The sequence below is a fragment of the Lithobates pipiens genome, unplaced genomic scaffold, assembly GCF_037356315.1.
Source record: "Lithobates pipiens isolate NorthernLeopardFrog02 unplaced genomic scaffold, aLitPip1_a1.2 Scaffold_6, whole genome shotgun sequence".
Lineage (NCBI taxonomy): Eukaryota > Metazoa > Chordata > Amphibia > Anura > Ranidae > Lithobates > Lithobates pipiens.
The window spans coordinates 9,420,616-9,447,532 of record NW_027507881.1 but is presented as its reverse complement, the minus strand read 5'-3'; the positions used below and the strand labels follow the sequence as shown (position 1 = coordinate 9,447,532).

The following is a 26,917-nucleotide window of genomic DNA, read 5'->3' as shown; positions in this document are numbered from 1 at the left end:
GAGCGTGGCTGAGAACATCCTGACATGTACTTTTTTAACCAAAAATATTATGAGTATTATGAGATCGCACGTCTTATGGAGATAAACTCCTTTTCCTGGAATTGCCATCCCTTTTCTCTGTAACCAAACCCAAAATGTATTGTAACCCATCCTTCTTTATTTTGTATAAAACAAGGGACATTTCCCTTAATAAAGTGAACACGTATTTTGACCTCATCTCGTGTGTGTCATTGGCTGTTCCCAAGGCCCTGGTGGGAGGTATCCAGCTGTACGGTTCAAGTCCTCTACAAATAACATATGGCAAAAAAAAAAAAAGAAAAAATAAGGAAGAAATGTCTGTTTTTATATCAAAACAATTCCATACATTATTTTGTTAAGATAGAGAAAAACATATGCAAAATTTGGCATGTTGGTTTCATGCAGACCAATTTGATGCAGTGTGTGACGTATGGTCTGAGCACTGACAGGCTGACCCCCCCCCCCCCCCCACCCCATCATCCTCTGCAGCAATGCTGACAGCCCTCATACGTCTATTTCCCAAAGACAACCTCTGGATATGACGCTGAGCACGTGCACTCAACTTCTTTGGTGGACCATGGCGAGGCCTGTTCTGAGTGGAACCTGTCCTGTTATACCGCTGTATGGTATTGGCCACCGTGCTGCAGCTCGGTTTCAGGGTCTTGGCAATCTTCTTATAGCCTCGGCCATCTTTATGTAGAGCAACAATTCTTTTTTTCAGATCCTCAGAGCGTTCTTTGCCATGAGGTGCCATGTTGAACTTCCAGTGACCAGTATGAGAGAGTGAGAGCGATAACACCAAATTTAACACACCTGCCCCCCATTCACACCTGAGACCTTGTAACACTAATGAGTCACATGACACCGGGGAGGGAAAATGGCTAATTGGGCCCAGTTTGGACATTTTCACTTAGGGGTGTACTCACTTTTGTTGCCAGCGGTTTAGACATTAATGGCTGTGTGTTGAGTTATTTTGAGGGGACGGCAAATTGACACTGTTATACAAGCTGTACACTCACTACTTTACATTGTAGACAAGTGTCATTTCTTCAGTGTTGTCATATGAAAAGATAGAAGAAAATATTTACAAACATGTGAGGGGTGTACTCACTTTTGTGAGATACTGTATATATAATGTTTGAGAGTTCTAAGTAATTTTCTAGCAAAAAAATTATTTAACTTGTAAACATCAAGTATAAAAAATAGGTCCTTAAGTGGTTAAGGTTTACAAAGTTACATAGTAGGTGAGGTTGAAAAAAGACACAAGTCCATCAAGTCCAACCTATGTGTGTGATTATATGTCAGTATTACATTGTATATCCCTGTATGTTGCGGTCGGTCAGGTGTTTATCTAATCGTTTCTTGAAACTATCGATGCCCCCCGCTGAGACCACCGCCTGTGGAAGGGAATTCCACATCCTTACGGCTCTTACAGTAAAGAACCCTCTACGTAGTTTAAGGATAAACCTCTTTTCTTCTAATTGGTGGCCACGTGTCTTTGACAATAAAACCTGGAAGCTGATTGGTTTATATGGAGAGCTGCACCAGATTTTGCACGCTCCGGTTTTGGTAAATCAACCCCCATTGTGTTTTAGGTAGGATAAAACAGTAAAATTGCGCATGATTGTTTCTGGGCTGTACTAGGGGTACAAACAACAAATAACATACACATATGGGGTATCGCTGTGATCGTCAGGGGTAGGAGAATTTGTTTTGGGTTGTTCTTTGGTGATAGGCAATTCCGCGTACACACGATCAGACTTTCCGGTGGACCAGAGTCCGTTGGACAATTCGATTGTGTGTGGGCTCCAGCGGACTTTTTCTTCCCAAAAGTCCGGCGGATCTAGAAATAAGGCTGGCTTCAAATCTGACTCGGCTTTTAGCGGACAATCCGTTCGTCTGTGTGCTAGTCCGGCGGACTAAAACGGACGCTAGGGCAGCTATTGGCTACTGGCTATGAACTTCCTTATTCTACATCATCACGTTCGAATCCGTCAAACTTTTGGAGTGATCGTGTGTGGCCAAGTCCGTTTGTTTGACAGTCCGGCGGAAACCTCAGCTGCAAAGTCCGTCGGATTGTCCAAGTCCGTCAAAAAGTCCGGTCATGTGTACGCGGCATAAGAGTTATTATTATTTTTTTTAAATAACAAACATATCATACTTACCTCCACTGTGCAGCTCGTTTGGCACAGTGGCCACGATCCTCCTCTTCTGGGGTCCCCCGGTGGCTCTCACGGCTCCTCCCCACATCAGATAACCCCCCTAGGAAAGAGCACTCTCCCGGGGGGGGGGGGGGGTTACCTTGTGGGCGCTCTCCCGAGTTGAGCATTTTTGTGTCCATAGCCGCCAAATGTATGACTCAGCCCCGCCCCCCAGCGCCCGCATCATTGGATTTGATTGACAGCAGCGGGAGCCAATGGCTGCGCTGCTATCAATCTATCCAATTAAGAGCCAAGAACCCCGGACAGAGAGACAGCGCGACCCACCGGGTCAAGTTTCAGGGCTCAGGTAAGTAAAACGGGGGGGGGGGGGGGGACTGGGCGGCCGGACACTTTCACCATAATGCATAGGATGTATTGAGGTAAAAAAACACAAAGGTTTACAACCCCTTTAATGGTTAATCTAGGACTTGACCAAATGGACAATGGTACTATCCCATCTCAGATATATTCTCTTGTACACCTTTAAATGACATATATATATATATATATAGATATATATATATAGATAGATATATAGAGATATATCTCTGTATATAATATTGAGCGCAAAACGCTTCTCAAGCAAGATCTACTTTTGGGAAATTAAACAGAAATTTACAGAGTGAAGCACCACCATGTGAAATAAATGAAAACCGCGGCCATTCTCCATCGGGAAATCACTTCTGCAAACCAGACCACGACAAAATGCAAACATGCTAATACTAAAATCCACATGTGAACGGGAGAGGAAACGTATACATTTTTCAGTTTACCAAAAACCTGGGAGACACAGGCTACGACACCATACAGAAGGTGAATTCATAGCTCCACATTTTTCCCACTGTATTACTATAATATTCATAGGTTTGCAATTTACGATCATTTCATCTCATCTCATCTTTATTCATCATATTTACATTTTATCTACAGTATATACAATGTCTTTGCTACAAATGTGTATCTATTTTGTCTTTTTCCATATCAGCTTTAATCTGTTCTTGAAGCTTTCATATTTATACTTTCATTCACCCTCTAAAACCCTGGTGCCCAACCTGCAGCTGGAGGGGGTTTGGCACTTTTTATGTGGCCCTCGGGGCCCCTACATACACTAACCTGTGTTTTCTTAATGCACTGTTATTGCAGTGATTTCTAGCAGTCTCCTGAAGTATGTCCACCCAGTCTCCAATAACTGCTATAGCATGTTCGCAGTCTCTGACCATCTCTTGTATCAAGTTTGTGGTCTCTGATCCTCTCTTGTATCATGTCTGCAGTCTCTGACCATCTCCTCTATCATATCTGCAGTTTCTGACCATCTCTTGTATCAAGTGTACAGTCTCTGACCATCGCTTGTATCATGTCTGCAGTCTCTGATCATCTTCTATATTATGTTTGCAGTCTCTGACCATTTCCTGTATCATGTCTGCAGTCTCTGATCATCTCTTGTATCAAGTTTGCGGTCTCTGACCATCTCTTGTATCATGTCTGCAGTCTCTGATCATCTTCTATATTATGTTTGCAGTCTCTGACCATTTCCTGTATCATGTCTGCAGTCTCTGATCATCTCTTGTATCAAGTTTGTGGTCTCTGATCATCTCTTGTATCATGTCTGCAGTCTTTGATCATCTCTTGTATCAAGTTTGTGGTCTCTGATCATCTCTTGTATCATGTCTGCAGTCTCTGACCATCTCCTCTATCATATCTGCAGTTTCTGACCATCTCTTGTATCAAGTTTACGGTCTCTGACCATCGCTTGTATCATGTCTGCAGTCTCTGATCATCTCTCGTATCAAGTTTGCGGTCTCTGACCATCTCTTGTATCATGTCTGCAGTCTCTGATCATCTCTTGTATCAAGTTTGCAGTCCCTGACCATCTCTTGTATCATGTCTGCAGTCTCTGACCATCTTCTATATTATGTTTGCAGTCTCTGACCATTTTCTGTATTATGTCTGCAGTCTCTGACCATCTCTTGTATCATATCTGAAGTCTCTGGCCATCTCTTGTATCATATCTGCAGTCTCTGGCCGTCTCTTGTATCATATCTGAAGTCTCTGGCCATCTATTGTATCATGTCTGCAGTCTCTGATCATCTCTTGTATCATGTCTGCAGTCTCTGACCATCTCCTCTATCATATCTGCAGTTTCTGACCATCTCTTGTATCAAGTGTACAGTCTCTGACCATCGCTTGTATCATGTCTGCAGTCTCTGATCATCTTCTATATTATGTTTGCAGTCTCTGACCATTTCCTGTATCATGTCTGCAGTCTCTGATCATCTCTTGTATCAAGTTTGCGGTCTCTGACCATCTCTTGTATCATGTCTGCAGTCTCTGACCATCTTCTATATTATGTTTGCAGTCTCTGACCATTTCCTGTATCATGTCTGCTGTCTCTGATCCTCTCTTGTATCAAGTTTGTGGTCTCTGATCATCTCTTGTATCATGTCTGCAGTCTTTGATCATCTCTTGTATCAAGTTTGTGGTCTCTGATCATCTCTTGTATCATGTCTGCAGTCTCTGACCATCTCTTGTATCATATCTGCAGTCTCTGGCCGTCTCTTGTATCATATCTGCAGTCTCTGGCCGTCTCTTGTATCATATCTGAAGTCTCTGGCTATCTATTGTATCATGTCTGCAGTCTCTGACCATCTCTCGTGTTATGTCCACACTCTCTGACCATTTCCTGTAGCATGTCTGTAGGCAGATGACGTTAGCCTTTTTCGCCTGTAAGTGGCTCTGTGCCATTATTACATGGGAAGGTGAAACCCATAAGGGAATTGAGCCCTTAGAGCAGGCTTTCTAAACCTTTTCAACACAGAGGAACCCTTGAAATAGTTCTCCGATCTCAGGGAACCCCTGCTAAAAATGTGAAATCTACAACTCATGATACAATAGTGTGATGGTCAGGAACCCCTAGCAACCTTTGGAGGAACCCTGGTTGAGAATCACTGCCTTAGAGTTTCCATACAGGAAACCGTTCATACATAAATCCTGTATAATAATAATAATAATATTGCAGCGATTAGGAAAAAGGTTCCTGCAATACTATTTACCGATTACATTGCGACTTGCATAGACTTCTGTTAAACAAAGTCCCAAGCCGCAATGAAATCGGCAGTGCAGATTGCGATTTCAAAGCTACATCGGTGTGAACAGGGCTAACTCCCGACTTAAAGAGGAACTGCAGAAATCTCCATCCACTGAGTCTGGCTGCAGCCATTTTAACTGTGGGCAGCTGAAGCTGCTGCCTGCTCACTTCCTGGATTTACACAGACACACAGAGGCAGCTCTAATTGGCCCTCTTATGACTCATCCCCCCTCCCTTCCTGGCAAACTCTCACGAGAGTGAGAGAGAGAGAGCTGTGCATGATGTCATAAGCCTAGGCTATTGACCAGACAAGAAACAGGAAGTGGGCTGTTTAAGGTTTTTACTGGCAGAAAAAAATGTTTTACTATCCAAAGTTAAAACAACAGGGGCAGAAGATTTAATAGATAGAAAGATGAAAAAATTACTGAAGTTCTGCTTTTAAGGTAGCAGATAAAGGCCCCACACCACAGTCTCTGACCATCTCTTGTGTAATGTCCGCAGTCTCTGACCATCTCTTGTGTAATGTCCGCAGTCTCTGACCATCTCTTGTGTAATGTCCGCAGTCTCTGACCATCTCTTGTGTAATGTCCGCAGTCTCTGACCATCTCTTGTGTAATGTCCGCAGTCTCTGACCATCTCTTGTGTAATGTCCGCAGTCTCTGACCATCTCTTGTGTAATGTCCGCAGTCTCTGACCATCTCTTGTGTAATGTCCGCAGTCTCTGACCATCTTTTGTGTAATGTCCGCAGTCTCTGACCATCTCTTGTGTAATGTCCGCAGTCTCTGACCATCTCTTGTGTAATGTCCGCAGTCTCTGACCATCTCTTGTGTAATGTCCGCAGTCTCTGACCATCTTTTGTGTAATGTCCGCAGTCTCTGACCATCTCTTGTGTAATGTCCGCAGTCTCTGACCATCTCTTGTGTAATGTCCGCAGTCTCTGACCATCTCTTGTGTAATGTCCGCAGTCTCTGACCATCTCTTGTGTAATGTCCGCAGTCTCTGACCATCTCTTGTGTAAGGTCCGCAGTCTCTGACCATCTCTTGTGTAATGTCCGCAGTCTCTGACCATCTCTTGTGTAATGTCCGCAGTCTCTGACCATCTCTTGTGTAATGTCCGCAGTCTCTGACCATCTCTTGTGTAATGTCCGCAGTCTCTGACCATCTCTTGTGTAATGTCCGCAGTCTCTGACCATCTCTTGTGTAAGGTCCGCAGTCTCTGACCATCTCTTGTGTAATGTCCGCAGTCTCTGACCATCTCTTGTGTAATGTCCGCAGTCTCTGACCATCTCTTGTGTAATGTCCGCAGTCTCTGACCATCTCTTGTGTAATGTCCGCAGTCTCTGACCATCTCTTGTGTAATGTCCGCAGTCTCTGACCATCTCTTGTGTAATGTCCGCAGTCTCTGACCATCTCTTGTGTAATGTCCGCAGTCTCTGACCATCTTTTGTATAATGTCCGCAGTCTCTGACCATCTCTTGTGTAATGTCCGCAGTCTCTGACCATCTCTTGTCTAATGTCCGCAGTCTCTGACCATCTCTTGTCTAATGTCCGCAGTCTCTGACCATCTCTTGTCTAATGTCCGCAGTCTCTGACCATCTCTTGTGTAATGTCCGCAGTCTCTGACCATCTCTTGTGTAATGTCCGCAGTCTCTGACCATCTTTTGTGTAATGTCCGCAGTCTCTGACCATCTCTTGTGTAATGTCCGCAGTCTCTGACCATCTCTTGTGTAATGTCCGCAGTCTCTGACCATCTCCGGTGCTACATTTACAGTCTCTAAATATCAATCAATATTCTATTATACACTATAAATGTATCAATAGAAAAATGAACACTCAATAATATCATAAAACACATGTATTATTATATTTTATATATTATAATATTTTATATTATATAATGGGGGTGCTTGGTAGCCAATCAGCTTCTAACTTCAACTTGTTTTAGTAAATCGACCCCAATATATAACAAATAAACAATATATAATGAAAAAATAATAATAATATAAAAGAAAAAATAATATAAAAGAAAAAAATATATAATATAATATAATAATATAATACAATAGTATCGCACATAGCTAGGAGTGGATTTAAGCCCACATCTATTCTTCAGAATATTTTTTATGTGACACATATGTGCAGTATTTATGGGTGTAATTTGGTATTTTATTTCAGAGCACATAAAAAAGACTACTGTACATTTAGGGGACAATTCAGAAAGTCCCTTTACTACTTTACAGCCCTACCTTTTCCTGACCTTCATTAACTTTCTCTGCTATCCCATCATAATCAGAACATATGGTGGAGCATATGTGCCCTTTCCATTTTCCCTCCGAACCCGGACTGGTCCTCCCGAGAGTGCTGGCACATCCTCCACCATCTACAGCCAATACCAGTTCATTTATGAAGTTTTCTAATGCATACAGCTGCTGCTCTTGATTCATTTCCCCACAATATCCTACAGGTTAGTGTTATACCAACCACCGGATTATTATTCCATCCACCGGCACAACGCAAATGGCCCTTTTACTAAAATAAACACAATAAAAAATAAAATAAAAAAACAGTAAATGAAGTGTACGTGATTTGCCTATTGTAGGCTTTAGAGGCAGGAAAACTTTCAAATTTTTCGAGACCTTTATGGCGGGCCACGTGCCGACCAGGCTTTTTCTGGCACTTTGTGTTTACAAGTTTAAATCGGTATTTTTAAAATGACTTACCGGTATAACCCCCAAACATTATACCGTATTTGCGCAGCGGTCTTACAAACGCAATTTTTTGTGGAAAAATACACTTTTTTTAATTAAAAAATAAGAAAACAGTAAAGTTAGCCCAATTGTTTTTTTTTATATTGTGAAAGATAATGTTACGCCAAATAAATTGATACCCAACATGTCACGCTTCAAAATTGTGCCCACTCGTAGAATGGCGACAAACTTGAGACTTAAAAATCTCCATTGGCGACATTTAAAATTTTCTACAGGTTACCAGTTTTGAGTTACAAGGAAGGTCTAGGGCTAGAATTATTGCTCTCACTCTAATGGTCGCAGTGATACCACACATGATACCACACTCATTCCCATCTCAAAAAGTTGGGGGTTATGATCCTACTAGAGATGGCCACAGCCAGAAAGGCTGGGGGGGGGGGGGGGGGTGGGGTGTTTCAAAGTGGTTTCTCAACAAAATAAAGCAGGGAGACATGGATGGATGGGGTTTGCTTTCAATATTAAAAATGAATTAAATAATGGTTTGGTTTGTGGTGCTCAGATCCAGTTTGGTTTTGCTTTTAACAACTGGTAGAAAGGCACCTTTAAGTGCTCCTGTCCAAAAGAAAAATAGCTAAAATGACCTTAACTGCATTCCTCAATATGTCTTCAGGAGACCATGGAGGTCCTGTAATCTGGAATGTCAATACCAAGGCTTTGGACGTATGTGCCAGGAACATCATGTCTGATGTTCAGAGAGCTCGTGCAAGCAGAAGGGCTCATGCACATGACCATGAGCGCTCAAGAATGGACGCATGGGCACATCCACCAAAGATACTGGTGCCTAATGGTCTTTTAAAACCTGGCCCCTGCATGGGATTATTGCTGGATGGTCTTTCAGCTCGTATCTCTGCTGTCCTTGATCCTGAATCTGCTTGACTTTAGCACTGACCGGCTTTCATCTGATCTGCCTCTGGATTACCCCTACCTGTTTATGTCTGCTGTCTACCTGCGTTACTGACCTCAGCCTAGACTCTCGAACCGAGATTTTGCCTATCCATTCCATACCTCGTTGTCTGCATGTTGCCAGCCTCTGCTGGTCTCTCACCTTGATCTCAATGATTTAGCGCCTTCCTGCTAGGCTGTTACCGAACTTGGCTTATGATCCTGGCTCTGCTCTCTACTGGTCTGTTTGAAGTTGAGGTTCCCTCATCTCTGAGCTTATGCTTACCTGACACCAGCGTTCTAAGTTCAAGTCTGTGGTTCCAGCTTCCTGGCACCTGCGCCCTTCCACTGGCCTTGCAGTTCCTGTCTTAACTTTCACGGGTGCTCACACGGGAATCGAGCAAGAGGCCACCAGCATCAGCTCAAGCTCCTCATACAGGTATGTGACAATATGGCCAAGCAGGGACATTAGGAGATAAAGTTGAAAGTTTCAGAAGGAATATTCTGAGATTACTGGCCTCCAAGGTATGTGCAACTTTTGTGTGTTTTTAGTAACCTCAGTACAGATACTATTATAAACTGCCCATAGACTTGGTGGGCTGTTCCGACCACCCTCAGGGTCAAAAATACCCCTATTCTCAGATAAAGCGGTCTACAAAGTGCCCTGTTTAATAATTGTCTGTCACTGGAGAACAGAGGAGACAATATCCAGGGGAGAACAATGGGACAACTTTTCTAAAAGCTTCAGGGGAAGTGGAATGGGAGGAGTCTAGGCTGAGGTCACTTTCCATTCACTGACTCGGTACATGGGCTGTTTAGGAGTGCAGCATCTCCAATTCCCATTCTGTAGAGCAGGAGAGGATGAGCATTTCAGATGCCAGAACCCGAGAGTAGTGGGCCACCAGATCAGGTTGGATGGGCATTTGGAGCGGGTGTCAAGAACCACAAACCAGACAGAGACGGAAACTGCAGTTAAAATCACACCTTTAATGAAATGGCAAAAATATCACAGTTAAGAACATAGTCAAAAAACAGAAGCCCGGGTTTGGATGCCAGAGCGGGTAATCAGACGATCCGGGGTCAAGAAACCAGAAGTCAGCGTAGTCAGGAGCAAAAATCAGGAACAAGAATCGGAAGGCAAGTCAGCCAGGCCAAGTCATACACAGGAGCACAGGAAGGAACACACTTAGAGATCATAGACCACGCAAGGGCAAGGAGGAAATAAGCTAAGCTGCTTAAATAGCAAAAACTGTTTGGCTGTAGGCTGGACTAATGAGGCAGGTTAATGTTAACCAGGTGAGTTACTATGGTAACAATGAGTGGCTGGTAATTAACCGACAGCTGAGCAGATCCTGAGCATTGAAAGAAAAGAGCTGCTCGTTAAGTAGAAGGAGCCCAGCCCTGACGGCGGCGGGGTTCTAAGAAACTTAATAGGGGCACCATTCAATCACTTGTTCAACCAACACCAGTTGGTGGAATTAGGGACCTGATCAGGTGGATACTCAATATCTATAAGCATCTTAAGTTCCTAAGAAAAAAGTTAAAAATAACCAAGGTTTTAAACTGTCTTAAAAGACCCTCCATCATAAAGTGGGCAGTTGCTCAAAGCTGCAGATCCGTATGTCTTCCCATTATAGATTTGTTGCCAATATGATTTTTGTATTCACCGTACTTATCCTGTTCTTGAGTCCATTGAGGGAATACAGGAAGTCCTAAACTTTTGGGTTATACTGCAAAAAGAATTGGGCCCTGGCAAATAAGAAACCTGTAGGCCATGCCAGAATAATACCTCCCACTACCAACATGCCTCAGTTTTGCAGCAAAGCAGTATCAAGAGCATGGTCACAGGCGTGGGATCTGGCTGCAGGTGAACAAACTCTCCATAGGTAGGTAGGGGGGAACATATCAAAGATTGGCATTACATGTGTCTCTTTCCAAGCAGGAATAGCAGTGGGTAGATGATTCTTCAACACTGCATGGTGGGAAAGGAGGCGTAGAGTGTGTACAAGCAATACTCTACCCAGTGGGTGACATCAGCGCTCAGTCCCACAGCATTAACCATTTCCAAAGCAAAATCAGCAGAAGTAATTGAGGTAGCTCCTATTGCTCACCCTGACCAGCCTACTCACAAAGTGAGCCTTCATAGATAGGGGAAGTGGTAAGGCAGTGCCATAGGCTTTGGACCTGGAAAACGTTCTGCAGCTAACTTACCAGAAAAGATCCTGGAAAGCGCCCTATGTGGATCCTAGTGCTGAAGGTCACCTCCAGGTTGGCTCCACATGTCCAGTCAAGCGGGGTCTGGGTGAGGTACTAAAATTAGTCTTAGGGCTTTTTTTCTCAGAGTATAGGTGCATTAACTCCTCCCTTCTGAGTCACCCCTTGTTCCTGCCACCTACCCATCTCCAAGCACTGTCCCTTGGTTCCACCCCTACCCACCTCCCAATATCGCCCCTGTTAGGGAATATCAAACCAAGTATCATTTTGTAAAGCTAATTCATTTGTATTGAATTTGTTAATGATAATAAGAAAAGCAGTAAAATACACTATATTGTCAAAAGTATTGGGACACCTGCCTTTACACGCACACAAACTTTAATGGCATCCCAGTCTTAGCCCGTAGGGTTCAATATTGAGTTGGCCCACCCTTTGCAGCTATAACAGCTTCAACTCTTCTGGGAAGGCCGTCCACAAGGTTTAGGAGTGTGTCTATGGGAATGTTTGACCATTCTTCCAGAAGTTCATTTGTGAGGTGATGTTGGACGAGAAGACCTGGCTCACATTCTCCGCTCTAATTCATCCCAAAGGTGTTTTGTCGGGTTGAGGTCAGGACTCTGTGAAGGCCAGTCAAGTTCCTCCACCGCAAACTCGCTCATCCGCACTATATTGCCAAAAGTATTGGGCCTCCCCTCCAAATCATTTGGTGGAGGGGGGATTATAGTGGGGGGTTGTATTTCAGGGGTTGGGCTTGGCCCCTTAGTTCCAGTGAAGGGAACTCTTAAGGCGTCAGCACACTAAGCCCTTGTACACACGGTCGGAGAATCTGTCGGAATGAGTCTTATCGGACCGTGTCGTCAGATAATCCGACTGTGTGTGGTATGCATCGGACTGATTCCGTCTGAATCTCCGTCCGACCCAATTTTCCAACATGTTGGAAATATTTCCCGACCAACTGGGCCGATCGGACATACTCCGATCATGTGTAGAGAATTTTGATCGGACCAAGTGCTACGCATGCTCAGATCAAATTCCTACATCAAAGCTATTGGCTACTAGCCTGAACGTAGTCCCATCGTAACGAAATTACGTCATCACGTTCTGAAAGATCGGATTTTTCGCCAACTTGGCCCGACTGTGTGTATGCAACAGTTTCGGACACAATCCGTCGGACTAAATCCGACGGGCAAAATCCGACGGATTTGGTTGGCAGAATCTCCGACCGTGTGTACGTGGGCTAAGACATTTTGGACAATTTCCTGCTCCCAACTTTGTGGGAACAGTTTGAGGCCCCTTCCCGTTCCCACATGACTGCACACCAGTGCAGAAAGCAAGGTCCATAAAGACATGCAAAAAAATTAATTCCCTAGCAGCCAGCATCAGTTGGGGGTTACCCTCCAGCACACCCTAGCCCCTCTAGCCATTACATACATTCAGAGCTGGAGGTGCCGGAACTGCATTCCCGACGAAAAAAAAAGCCCCGGTCCAAGTACAGTAGAGTTGTAGAAAAGATGGCCATACCCCTAGGACACTAGTAAAGAACGCAGGCATGCTTGTAGTAGGAGAGGTGATCCTGGGCTGGTCTGCAGTTGTTTTGTTTGGCAATTTCCAATCCTACTCTAGGTGGCAGTATAACCCAAATGTTTCCTGTGTCCCTTAATGGAAGAAACCAAATTTGTCTTTTTTTTTTTTTTTTATTACCATCTATCATTGTCTCTCGCTATAATGATAAGAAAAAAAAATGGTGATTTTCTTCGTGTGTCTTACCTTCCACGGTATCCAAACATTAGAAACAGGACGCAAAAAATGATACAGGTGACACCAATGTGAATTCCAATGATGATACCGGTGGCGGAGGATTTTGCCCTCTGCTCATCGAGGACGCAGTTACAGGATGGATTCAGTACTATGTGGAGAAATACAAGGCAGTATGTTAGAATTCTGTTCATTGACACCAAGGATACAGTATGATGTACTACAGAATTCATGGGGCCACATCCAGTGCCGGGACAAGGCTATCTACAGCTTAGGGCCAACATGCCAAATCGCAAACTGCCCTCCTCACCAAAGTTCTCCTCTTACCACAATTACCCCCAATCATCCCTAATAGTACAGATCCCCCAAGCAGAATTACGTACAGGTACGCGATTTTGCGGCCAGTGGTTAACAACCGATGCCCCCCCGCCCCCAAATTACCTTGTCCCTATGTTGATATGTTGATGGGGACAAGGGCCTCTTCCCTGCAACCCTGGTTGTGGGGGTCTGCGGGTGGGGGGTCCTTTCTAAGAATCCAGATCCCTCCCCCCCCATGTGATTGCGTATGGGGTATGTAGTAGCAGGTGGCCTGGTATGGAAGCCCACTAAAATCTGAAGACTCATTGGTTGTTAAGGATGCGGCGGCTGGCTTACCGTCCTTAACAACCAGCTATTCACAGTTTGCTAAAGAGAAAACACATCAACTGCAGCCGCATAGATGTAAACTTAGGGTTACAGAAAAAAGAACGGCGTGTAAGTGCAAGTAAAATTTAAAAGAGTGAAAGGTGCACTGTAGCAGGCGGTGCTGATGAGTGTACTCTGACGGCGGGGAAATCTCCCTGCTGTCAAAATACAAAGGCTCAGTGGGGGGGGGGTTCCCCTGTCCATCTCGAGTGTGTGGATGGGGGAATCAAGTTATTTGCTTTTGTTCAACCAGTGGGTTGAATGAAAGAAAATGACTCGTGTATGGTCAGCTTTAGATTGCCTTGATCTCCTAAAGAAGCAAATGATGAAACGCGTTGAGAATACAAGGTATTGTCCATATCTTCATTGTACGTGTTTCCTGGACGTAGGCTCCTCAGTAGCGGGTGCTGTAGCAACTGCCAGCTGGAAACTGGGCTTGTTATGAAACAACGTACATATTCGCCAGCTCACCGTGGATCATCAGATGTCCTCACATCACAAAGGATCAAGTGCAATGTTTCCGAAGCCACGCAGGACCCCTTGCCTGATGAAGCTTTCCACTTGGTCCTTTGTGATGTGATGTTTACGCAATAAAAGTTTTGGATGATATCTGATGATACATGGTGTGCTGGCGAATACTGTATGTGCATTGAGATTGCAGTCACTTCTCATACGGTGGGGGGAATCATTATTTGATCCCCTGCAGATTTTTGAAGTTTGCCCACTTATAAAGAAATGAAGGGTCTATCATTTTTATCATAGGTGTATTTTAAATGATAGAGACAGAATATCAACCAAAAATCCAGAAAAAAAACATGATACAAATGTTATAAATTTTAGTTGCAGTTCGGTGAGTAAAATAAGTATTTGATCTCAAAGCAAAACATGACTTAGTACTTGGTGGAGAAACCCTTGTTGGCAAGCACAGAGGTCAGAAGTTTCTTGTAGTTGGTGATCAGGTTTGCACACATCTCAGGAGGGATTTTGGTCCTCTCTTCTTTACAGATCGTCTCTAAATCCTTAAGGTTTCTTGGCTGTCACTTGGCAACTCAAAGTTTCAGCTCCTTCCATACATTTTCTATAGGATTAAGGTCCGGAGACTGGCTAGACCGCTCCATGACCTTAATGCGCTTCTTTTTGAGCCACTCCTTTGTTGCCTTGGCGGTATGCTTTGGGTCATTCTCATGCTGGTAGACCCATCCATGACCCATCTTCAGTGTTCTGGCTGAGGGAAGGTTCTTATCCAAGATCTTACAATACTTGGCCCTGTCCATTGGCCCCTCAATGCAGCAAAGTCGGTCTGTACCTTTAGCAGAGAAATAGCCCCAAAAGCATAATGTTTCCATCTCCATGCTTGACTGTAGGGATGGCGTTCTTAGGGTCATAGACAGCATTTTTCTTTCTCCAAACACGGCGAGTCCCCCTCCTCAAGAAGGCCCATGTACAGGCCCATCTGAAGTTTGCCAATGAACAACTAAATGATTCAGAGAAGGTTTGGGAGAAAGTTTTGTGGTCAGATGAGACCAAAATTTAGCTCTTTGGCATTAACTCGACTCACGTGTTTGGAGGAAGAAAAATGCCGACTATGACCCTAAGAACACCATCCCTACAGTCAAGCGCAGAGGTGTAAACATTATGCTTTGGGGCTGTTTCTCTGCTAAAGGTACAGGCCACCTTTGCCACGTTGAGGGACCAATGAACAAGGCCACGTATTGTAAAATTTTGGATGAGAACCTTCTTCCTTCAGCCAGAACACTGAAGATGGGTGGTGGATGGGTCTTTCAGCATGACAAAAAATATCGTCAAGACAATAAAGGATTGGCTCAAGAAGAAGCACATTAAGGCCATGGAGTGGCCTAGTCGGTCTCCAGACCTTAATCATACAGAAAATTTATGGAGGGAGCTGAAAGTTGCCAGGGGACAGCCAAGAAACCTTAGGAATTTAGAGAAGATCTGTAAAGAAGAGAGGACCAAAATCCCTCCTGAGATGTGTGCAAACCTGGTCACCACCTACAAGAAACGTCTGACCTCTGTGCTTGCCAACAAGGGTTTCTCTACCAAGTACTAAGTCATGTTTTGCTTGGGGATCAAATACTTATTTCACTCACTGAAATGCAATTCAGTTTATAACATTTGTATTGTGTGTTTTTTTCTGGATTTTGGGTTTATATTCTGTCTCTATCATTTAAAATATACCTATGATAAAAATGATAGACCCTTCATTTCTTTGTAAGTGGGCAAACTTACGAAATCTGCAGGGGATCAAATAATTATCTTCCCCACTGTACATAGATGCATGAAGTGGATTTTGACAACAAATAATATATGACAAAAAATGTATTTGTGTGGGTTTGATATGCAAGAGCATTAATCTTGAGAAGTGCCTGTTAAGTGGCTCAGTGGGAGTTATTCCCTGACTATTTACATTTGGAATTATTTTAAATATATATATATATATATATATATATATATATATATATATATATATATATATATATATATATATATATAATAATGATGTATCTATATATATATACATATATATATATATATATATATATATAATGTATCTATATATACAGTGGTGTGAAAAAGTGTTTGCCCCCTTCCTCATTTCCTGTTCCTTTGCATGTTTGTCACACTTAAGTGTTTCGGAACATCAAACCAATTTAAACAATAGTCAAGGACAACACAAGTAAACACAAAATGCAATTTGTAAATGAAGGTGTTTATTATTAAAGGTGAAAAAAAATCCAAACCATCATGGCCCTGTGGGAAAAAGTGATTGCCCCCTAAACCTAATAACTGGTTGGGCCACCCTTAGCAGCAACAACTGCAACCAAGCGTTTGCGATAACGTGCAATGAGGCTTTTACAGCGTCCTGGAGGAATTTTGGCCCACTCATCTTTGCAGAATTGTCCTAATTCAGTTACATTAGAGGGTTTTCGAGCATGAACGGCCTTTTTAAGGTCATACCACAACATCTCAATAGGATTCAGGTCAGGACTTTGGCTAGGCCACTCCAAAGTCTTCATTTTGTTTTTCTTCAGCCATTCGGTGGTGGACTTGCTGGTGTGTTTAGGATCATTGTCCTGCTGCAGAACCCAAGTTCGTTTCAGCTTGAGTACACGAACAGATGGTCGGACATTCTCCTTCAGGATCTCTTGGTAGACAGCAGAATTCATAGTTCCTTTTATCACGGCAAGTCTTCCAGGTCCTGAAGCAGCAAAACAGCCCCAGACCATCGCACTACCACCACCATATTTTACTGTTGGTATAATGTTCTTTTTATGAAATGCAGTGTTCCTTCTACGCCAGATATACTTGGACACACACCTTCCAAAGAGTTCCACTTTTGTCTCATCGGTCCACAGAATGTTGTCCCAAAAGTCTTGGGGATCATCAAGATGTGTTGTGGAGAAATTGAGACGAGCTTTGATGTTCTTTTTGCTCAGCAGTGGTTTTCTCCTTGGAACTCTGCCATGCAGGCCATTTTTGCCCAGTCTTTTCCTGATGGTGGAGGCATGAACGCTGACCTTAACTGAGGCAAGTGACGCCTGCAGTTCCTTGGACGTTGTTGTGGGGTCTTTTGTGACCTCTTGGATGAGTCGTCGCTGCGCTCTTGGGGTAATTTTGGGCGGCCGGCCACTCCTGGGAAGGTTCACCACTGTTCCATGTCTTCGCCATTTGTGGATAATGGCTCTCACTGTGGTTCGCTGGATTCCCAAAGCTTTGGAAATGGCTTTATAACCCTTTCCAGACTGATAGATCTCAATTACTTCCTTTCTCAATTGTTCCTGAATTTCTTTGGGTCTCGGCATGATGTGTAGCTTTTAGGCTAGGTTCACATTGCTGCGATGCGGGAACGCCGCGAATCCGCGGCGTTTTCCCGCATCGCATACCTCCCGCCGGCAGTTCACACTGCCCTATGCGGACGGCTGGGGGAGTCAATGTTATGTTAATGACACCCCCAGATCCGTCGGCATATCGCAGTGCGATCTGCCGACTCGCACAGGAATCGGATCGCATGGTGTGAACCCCCATGCGATCCGATTCCGTTGCGGACCCAAAAAAGGGTCCCGTGCGAGTTTGCTGCGGGACCGCTGCGAGTTCAGCCATACTATCTGTATGGCTGAACTCGCAGCGCTACGGAGATCGGATGTGATTTGCTGTGCGAATCACATCCGGTTCTCCCCCCGCAGCGGTGTGAACCCAGCCTTAAGGATCTTCTGGTGGACCTTACTGTGTCAAGCAGCTCCTATTTAAGTGATGCCTTGATTGTGAACAGGTGTGGCAATAATCAGGCCTGGGTGTGGCTAGAGAAATTGAACTCAGGTGTGGACAACCACAGTTATAGTATGTTTTAACAAGGGGGGCAATCACTTTTTCACACAGGGCCATGATGGTTTGGATTTTTTTTCACCTTTAATAATAAACACCTTCATTTACAAATTGCATTTTGTGTTTACTTGTGTTGTCCTTGACTATTGTTTAAATTGGTTTGATGTTCCGAAACACTTAAGTGTGACAAACATGCAAAGGAACAGGAAATGAGGAAGGGGGCAAACACTTTTTTCACACCACTGTATATATCTTCTTTGTATACACAATAAAGTATATTTGGGTTATTTTTTAAATATAGTTTTGTACTTATTTTTGGCACCTTGAGACCTCATACACACTGCAGGTTTTTGGACATTTTTACAGCCGTCTGTTTTTGGCTTCAGATGTTTAGATGTTTTTTTTTTTCTAAAGCCAATAAGCTCTCCAGCATGTTATCCCATGTGTTCATGCACACATAGGCTGCCATCAACTGTTTTTGGCTGGGGCGTTTTTTGGCTGTAAAAAAAACCCAAAACTAGTGGGGTTTTTCAGCTGTAAAAAAAGCTCACCATCTAAAAAAAGCATAAAAACGCTCAAAAACGCAGCTCAAAAATGCGGCTCACCAGCGCTTTTTAAAATTTTTGATCCCATTAAAAAAAAAAATGTATGCTTAAAGCAAAGTTTCGGTAAATTATTATAATTTTTTTTAATTGATCCTAGCATTATTACAAATGAAATACAAAAACGATTATACAATGATCATGATCGATTTATCAAAAAATATAATTTTTTTCTATTGAAAAGCCTGTGGCGTGCAAAACACACCCAAAAACTTCCACCCGGTGCCAAAAAAAGTGCACACACATCAAGAGTGAACACAAAAACATGCAACGGGTGTCTGCTGTCCTCCACTAGGAAGGACCTTACCCTGATCCCCCGGGGCGTTAGGCTCCAGACAGGGACTGAGGTACCATACATGGCCCATCTGGCAGAAACCAGACGACCGCCTTTCTCCGGAAGGTCTGCCGAAACAGACCCACCAAGGTACTAGGGTAGAGGCTCCCCTGAAGGGAGACCCCCAAAGAGAGGGCGGACCAAGCCAGAAGGCCTATGTCCACCCTCCCACAAGACTATCAGGGTTGGCCCGAGGACTGACACCCTACTCGCCAAACGTGCAGTGACAACATAAAACGTGACACACAACACACATAAAAATAAATAAATAAAGTGGGGAAGGGATAGTGAAGAAGGAAAGTGAAAAAGGTGGCCATTGTGAATACAAAGACCAAGCCCTCCGGCCATCAAAAAATATAAATGCCTTACTCGAATATTTTCTGCCTCCGTTTGTGGCCGTTGCCATCATGATTGTGGGCATGTGAAGCCCAATCGAGATCTCTTCCCGGATTCGTTTTGGAGAGGTGCATGCTGGGTAATCGGCCGATGACCCAGGCTACGTAGCCACGATTGTTTCTAAAGTTGCCATAACAACGGGCGGCGACGGAGGAAGGTCTCGCCCCTTTGTTATGGCAACATCACAGTACTGCCCACAGACTCCTGGGAAATGTGTCTTTCCCAGGCGCATAGGCGAGGGAGGAAGTGATGAGGAGCTCCGCGGACCAGGAATTGGCAGATTAGGAGGAGTACATAGCAACAGGGCGATTCTGGTAAGTATAAAAAAAAAAGAAAGAAAGAAAAAATTCCTCAAAATGTTTTTTTTTTTTAGGTTTAGTTTTTTTTTTAGACTCCGCTTTAAAAACACTAAGGCTAAAAAACGCTGAAAAACGCTAAAAACACTATTGCAAAAACGCTGAAAACCGTTGAAAAACTAACTGCAAAGCTACTGGCGTTTTTATAACGTTATTATAACGTCCAGTGTGCATGAGGCCTGAAAATCCCAAACCATTATTTTTTTTTTTTTGTCCTTTGAGATATTGTATATATTTGAGCATTTTGATACAGGGATGTGGTGCAATGGTCAGCCCTCATACCAAATCATTGATACACAGTTTTGTAGGAGAGAAATCTGGAAAGGCGAGAGGTGTTGTGAACATTTACCTGCTCGGGGAGATGCCTCTTTCAAGGATACAAAACGAACTGTGGAGTTTCCATCACCATGTTGATTATAAGCCAGTAACTTCACCTCATACACCACTAGGGGGTCTAGACACAATACATGACCAAGTGCATTAGAGTTCAGTTCACAGCAAGAGGATCAGAAATATCATCATCCATCATCATCTAAGGCTGGGGTTTTCAAACTACGGCCCTCCAGTTGTTCAGGAACTACAATTCCCATCATGCCTAGTCATGTCTGTGAATGTCAGAATTATACAATGCCTCATGGGACTTGTAGTTCGGCAACAGCTGGAGGGCCATAGTTTGAAGATCCCTGATCTAAGGGGCATACATACATCCAAGGGATCTTACACCATTATGGGGTCATACATACATTTAGGGGGGGTCATCATCTGGGCAACCATACATACACCTAAGGGGATCATACATCACTAGGGGGTCATACATACATCTGGGGGGGGGTCATCATCAAGAGGGTCATACATAAACTATATTACCAAAAGTATTGGCACGCCTGCTTTTACACCCACACGAACTTTAATGGCATCCCAGTATTGGTCTATGGGGTTCAATATTGAGTTGGCCCACCCTTTGCAGCTATAACAGATTCAACTCTTCTGGGAATGTTTGACCATTCTGCCAGAAGCATATTTGTGAGGTCAGACACTGATGTGGACAAGAAGGCCTGGCTCGTAGACTCCGCTCTAATTCATCTTAAAGGTTTTCTATCAGGTTGAGGTCAGGACAGTCAAGTTACTCCACCCCAAACTTGCTCATCCATGTCACAAATGTGCTTCTGGAAGAATGGTGGTACATTCCCATAGACACACTCCTAAACCTCGTGGACAGCCTTCCCAGAAGAGTTGAAGCTGTTATAGCTTCAAAGGGTGGGACAACTGCCATTAAAGTTCATGTGTATGTAAAAGCAGGTGTCCCAATACTTTTGGTAATATAGTGCACATCTATGGGGTTATAATCAAGGGGTCATACATATTTCAAGGGAACCTACGTCATTGGGGGATCATCTATACATCTATGGGGTCATCCATACATCTAAGAGGTCATCATCTCGGGGCGGGGGTTATTCATCATCTGGGGGTTAAACACCACTAGGGGTTCTAGACACAAAATATGACCAAATACATCAGAGGCAAGGCAAGAGGACCAAAAATATCAACATGATATCATATTGTCATCATATATAGTCAAAATATCACCCTCCATCATCATCATCATCTAAGGGGTCATACATACAGTATATCTAATGGGACATCATGTAGGGGGTCACACATCAATTAGGGGGTTAAACATCACTAGAGGATCTAGACACAAAATATGGCCAAGCAGAAATATTATCATCATCCATCATCATCTAGGGCAGTGATTCTCAACCAGGGTTCCGTGGAACCCTAGGGTTCCTTCAGCATTGGGCCATTTCTGCCTCTTGGATAAGTTCCCACCAACATCATTGATCTTTTTAGCTATCTGTAAGGAGGGAATTCTTCCCAATGACCACAAGTGTTAGGACCGTTCTTCCCACTGACCATCACACTAATGTATCATGAGTTGTAGATTTCTAATTGTTAGCAGGGGTTCCCTGTGACTGGAGAACTATTTCAAGGGTTCCTCTGTGTTGAAAAGGTTGAGAAAGGCTGATCTAGGGGGTTATACACCACTAGGGGTCAAACATATATCTAGTGGGGCATCACGAAGGGGGTCAGACATCATCTAGGGGGTCATACACCACTAGGGGGTCAAACATATATCTAGAGGGGCATCAGGAAGGGAGTCAGACATCATCTAGGGGGTCATACACCACTAGGGGGTCAAACATATATCTAGTGGGGCATCAGGAAGGGAGTCAGACATCATCTAGGGGGTCATACACCACTAGGGGGTCAAACATATATCTAGAGGGGCATCATGAAGGGGGGTCAGACATCATCTAGGGGGCCATACACCAGTAGGGGGTCAAACATATATCTAGGGGGGCATCATGAAGGGGGTCAGACATCATCTAGGGGGTCATACACCACTAGGGGGTCAAACATATATCTAGTGGGGCATCAGGAAGGGGGTCAGACATCATCTAGGGGGTCATGCACCACTAGGGGGTCAAACATATATCTAGAGGGGCATCATGAAGGGGGTCAGACATCATATAGGGGGCCATACACCACTAGGGGGTCAAACATATATCTAGAGGGGCATCATGAAGGGGGTCAGACATCATCTAGGGGGCCATACACCACTAGGGGGTCAAACATATATCTAGTGGGGCATCATGAATGGGGTCAGACCTCATCTATGGGGTCATACACCACTAAGGGGTCTAGACACAAAACATGACCAAGTACATGAGAGTTTATTTTAGGGCAAGAGGACCAGAAATATCAACATCATAATTTCTCAACATTTCAATTCTAGAATTATAGTATTATGACTTCCCATTGACCCTGCACAAGTATCCAGGAATTAAGTTAGAATTTGTGATCTGCATACATCTTCTGAGTCAGTGACTGAAAAAATGATTGAAGCCATTGGATCAGCATGACAGCCAGGCAACAATTATTTTCAGAAGAAGCCAAGAAGGACAGGTTTATGGCTGGGATTGTCTTGAGGCTCTCCATGTAAGGTTGCTCAATCTGTGGCCCTCCAGCTGTTGCCATCATGCCTCTGCCTTTGGGAGTCATGCTTGTAGCTTTCAGGCTTGCAATACCTCATGGGACTTGTAGTTCTGCAACAGCTGGAGAGCCACAGGTTGAGCACCCAGAAAGTGCAGAACCCCAAGCAATGAAAGCCCCTTTAATGGTAATAAATAAGGAGAAAAAGTTCCAGGAGAAGGCGAAAATGGGTCATGGGATTTTGATGGGTTATGATGTGCAGCATTATGAAAGGACACGGCAGGTTCCATGTCGTGCTCTGCATTTTATGGATCTTGTCAATGCATATGTGCGATGGCAAGGAGGGTGGGCATTAATGCCCATAACGTTTGTCTCTCCAGGTTGAATGTGTGAATTACTAAGGGTGGGTATAGTGTGGTTTATGGCCACTAGATGTATCTGATTCTCAGAGAATAGGTGCAGGAACTTCCCCCTTCTGAGTCACTCCCTGCCTCCGCCCCCTAACCACCCCTGAGCACCGTCCCTTGGTTCCACCTCCTACCCCCTCTGAGCATCGTCCCTTGGTTCCACCTCCTACCCACCTCTGAGCATCGTCCCTTGGTTCCACCTCCTACCCACCTCTGAGCACCATCCCCTGGTTCCACCTCCTACCCACCTCTGAGCACCATCCCTTGGTTCCACCTCCTACCCACCTCTGAGCACCGTCCCTTGGTTCCACCTCCTACCCACCTCTGAGCACCGTCCCTTGGTTCCACCTCCTACCCACCTCCGAGCACTGTCCCTTGGTTCCACCTCCTACCCACTTCTGAGCACCGTTCCTTGGTTCCACCCCCTACCCACCTCTAAGCACCGTCCCTTGGTTCCACCCCCTACCCACCTCCCAGTACTACCCCTTTTAGAGAGTACAGAACCAAGTATAATTTTGTGGTGCTAAATAATTTGTATGAGATTTGTTAACGATAACAAGAAAAACAGTAAAATAGATCCCCTGCAGCCAGCAACAATAGACTCCACTTCAGCAACAATAGACCCCCCCCCAGCAACAATAGACCCCCACAACAACAATAGATCTCCCCAGCAAGAATAGACTCCACCCCAGCAAGAATAGTTCCCCCTCCCAGCAGTAATATCTACCCCCCAGAACACTAGACCCACCCCAGCAACAATAGATCCCCTACCCAACATTATACTCTCCCAGCAACAATGGAGCCTCCAGCAGCCAGCATCAATAGACCTTTCCCTCAACCAACAATAGACCCCCACACAAATATAAATTCCTGCCAGAATCGTTAGACCTTCCAGCATACCCCAGTACCCCTTGCCTTTACGTATATTCAGTGCTGAAGGTTCCTGGAACTGCGTTCCTGCTGAATAAAGCCCTACTGACGATCATAGCAATAGTATTTTTTTTCCTATGATCATCAGCTCCATCTAGTGGCCAAAATGCTGACTCACACATTCGACCTGGAGAAAAACCAGCCTACTAACATTCGATTTTTTTTTCCCCTCATTAGCACAGAATGAATGGACGTGCAGTTTCAAGGGACGAATAGCTCTGTGCTTTTTAAAAAAAAATTTAACTACACCCCTAGGTCTATTCACTAAGCCGATTCAGGCTTCAACGATGATTCACAGAATCATTCCCCAGCCCCCGACGCTCACAATCCTGTGTCCTTCAGCTCGGGTCTGTGAGGTTTTTCCTAAATGAACATTACTTTTATCTTTCACATTTTCCACGTTGCATTAGCCCTACCTATCTATACACATTGTACTTGTGCAATGATAAATGATAAAGCTTTAAATGCCACTCGGTATCGCGGGCAGATAAAATCACGCAGTCATTTTGCCGCCGTGGCATTTCAATTGACGTTACGGCTGTAAATGTCAATGTCACTTTAGCAAAATTAGGAGGACGAACGGCAGCCGCGGAGAATGTAAACAGATACCAAGTTTATGTCTACGTTCTATAAATAGAGGTAAATCTATGATAAAAAAAGAAATAAAAAATTGGACATTCGGCACACAAGAAAAGCGTCTGGATCACGGGAGGACCAAAAAATGACCCTCTAGACGCAGTTTAATAAATCATGCGATGTTCCCATGAACATCATACACCCACAGATGGCATTATTACCGGTAGATTAATCAAAGCTTAGCGTCTGCCTGATTAGACTTATAGGACACAGAGGTGTTGTACGAGACGCCGGTCTGCACTCTCTGTACAAACCATGATATATATATATATATGGGAGCGCTGGGACTGGAGAGAACATCATTGTGCATGAGCGAGCATGTAGGACACTATACGGGGTGCTTACCCAGTCTGCAGATGTTGTACGCCTTGATGTTGCTGGGCAGAAGCATGGGCCCCGTGTAGTTCGGCGTTGGCACCTTGCGGTAGTAGAGCTTGAAGCCCTCGTTCTGACCCAGTTTGATGGACGGCTCCCAGGCTGCCTGGATAGCCGTGCTATTCAGAACCTTGATGTAGAGTGATGGCACAGCGGGCACTGCAAAGACAACGGGCGCAACAGTAAACAATGCGGCATTGTGCAGATATTGTGCTACAATCATTCCAATCTATAATAGACGTCGGCTTGTTCTGCTTGCCAGATTTTACCATCCCATGGACATGTGGGAACACAGGGGATAATGTCTACAATAGGGGGTTTTGCTGCAGGAACCTGAATATATATATATTATTTTCCAGTATTTCTAGAGAACCAACAGACTACACAGAGACAGTCCTATCAGATTCATGGAATGTTACCAAAACAGTAAACTTCAATGAGGTGTACACAGGGCTTTTTTTCTCAGAGAATCGGTACAGGAACTCTCTCCTTTTGAGTCACCTCTTGTGCCCGCCTCCGAGCATCATTCCTTGGTTCCACCCCCTACCCACCTCCGAGCACCATTCCTTGGTTCCACCCCCTACCCACCTCCGAGCACCATTCCTTGGTTCCACTCCCTACCCACCTCCGAGCCCCATCCCTTGGTTCCACTCCCTACCCACCTCCGAGCCCCATCCCTTGGTTCCACTCCCTACCCACCTCCGAGCCCCATCCCTTGGTTCCACTCCCTACCCACCGCCGAGCACCATCCCTTGTTTCCACCCCTACCCACCTCCGAGCACCATCCCTTGGTTCCACTCCCTACCCACCTCCGAGCACCATCCCTTGTTTCCACCCCTACCCACCTCCGAGCACCATCCCTTGGTTCCACCCCCTACCCACCTCCGAGCACCATTCCTTGGTTCCACCCCCTACCCACCTCTAAGCACCATTCCTTGGTTCCACTCCCTACCCTCCTCCGAACACCATTCCTTAGTTACACCCCCTACCCACCTCCGAGCACCATTCCTTGGTTCCACCCCCTACCCACCTCCGAGCACCATTCCTTGGTTCCACTCCCTACCCACCTCTGAGCACCATCCCTTGCTTCCTCTACCTACCCTCCTCCGAGGACCATTCCTAGGTTCTACTCCCTACCCTCCTACGAGCACTATTCCTTGGTTCCACCCCCTACCCACCTCCGAGCACCATTCCTTGGTTCCACTCCCTACCCACCTCCAAGCACCATTCTTTGGTTCCACTCCCTACCCACCTCCAATCACCATTCCTTGGTTCCACTCCCTACCCACTTCCATTCACCAATCCTTGATTCCACCCCCTACCCACTTCTGAGCCCCACCCCTTGGTTCCACTCCCTACCCACCTCCCAGCACCATCCCTTGGTTCCACTCCCTACCCACCTCCCAGCACCATCCCTTGGTTCCACCCCCTACCCACCTCTGAGCACCATCCCTTGTTTCTACCCCCCTACCCACCTCCGAGCACCATCCCTTGGTTCCACCCCCTACCCACCTCCGAGCACCATTCCTTGGTTCCACCCCCTACCCACCTCCGAGCCCCATTCCTTGGTTCCACCCTCTACCCACCTCTGAGCACCATTCCTTGGTTCCACCCCCTACCCACCTCCGAGCACAATTCCTTGGTTCCACTCCCTACCCACCTCCGAGCACCATTCCTTGGTTCCAATACCTACCCACCTCCAAGCACCACCCCTTTGTTCCACCCCCTACCCACCTCCGAGCACCATTCCTTGGTTCCAGCCCCTACCCACCTCCGAGCACCATTCCTTGGTTCCACCCCCTACCCTCCTCCGAACACCATTCCTTGGTTCCACCCCCTACCCACCTCCGAGCACCATTCCTTGGTTCCACTCCCTACCCACCTCCGAGCACCATTCCTTGGTTCCACTCCCTACCCTCCTCTGAGCACCATTCCTTG

At 45.0% G+C, this 26,917-nt stretch overlaps 1 protein-coding gene across 2 annotated transcripts in view; it reads right to left on the bottom strand.

The window, feature by feature from the left end:
• LOC143958220 (immunoglobulin superfamily DCC subclass member 3-like) overlaps positions 1-26,917 on the bottom strand; it is a 319,528-nt gene that overhangs the window by 30,245 nt on the left and 262,366 nt on the right. For both annotated transcript variants that reach the window (XR_013270102.1, XM_077467717.1), the window contains exons 10-12: positions 24,950-25,138; positions 19,987-20,091; positions 12,937-13,075 (exon numbers count right to left, since the gene is read on the bottom strand). Coding sequence is in view for 1 of the 2 variants with exons in the window: in XM_077467717.1 (XP_077323843.1) it covers positions 12,937-13,075; positions 19,987-20,091; positions 24,950-25,138 (433 nt within the window). In the remaining variant the exon portion in view is untranslated. The remainder of the gene's footprint in view (positions 1-12,936; positions 13,076-19,986; positions 20,092-24,949; positions 25,139-26,917) is intronic.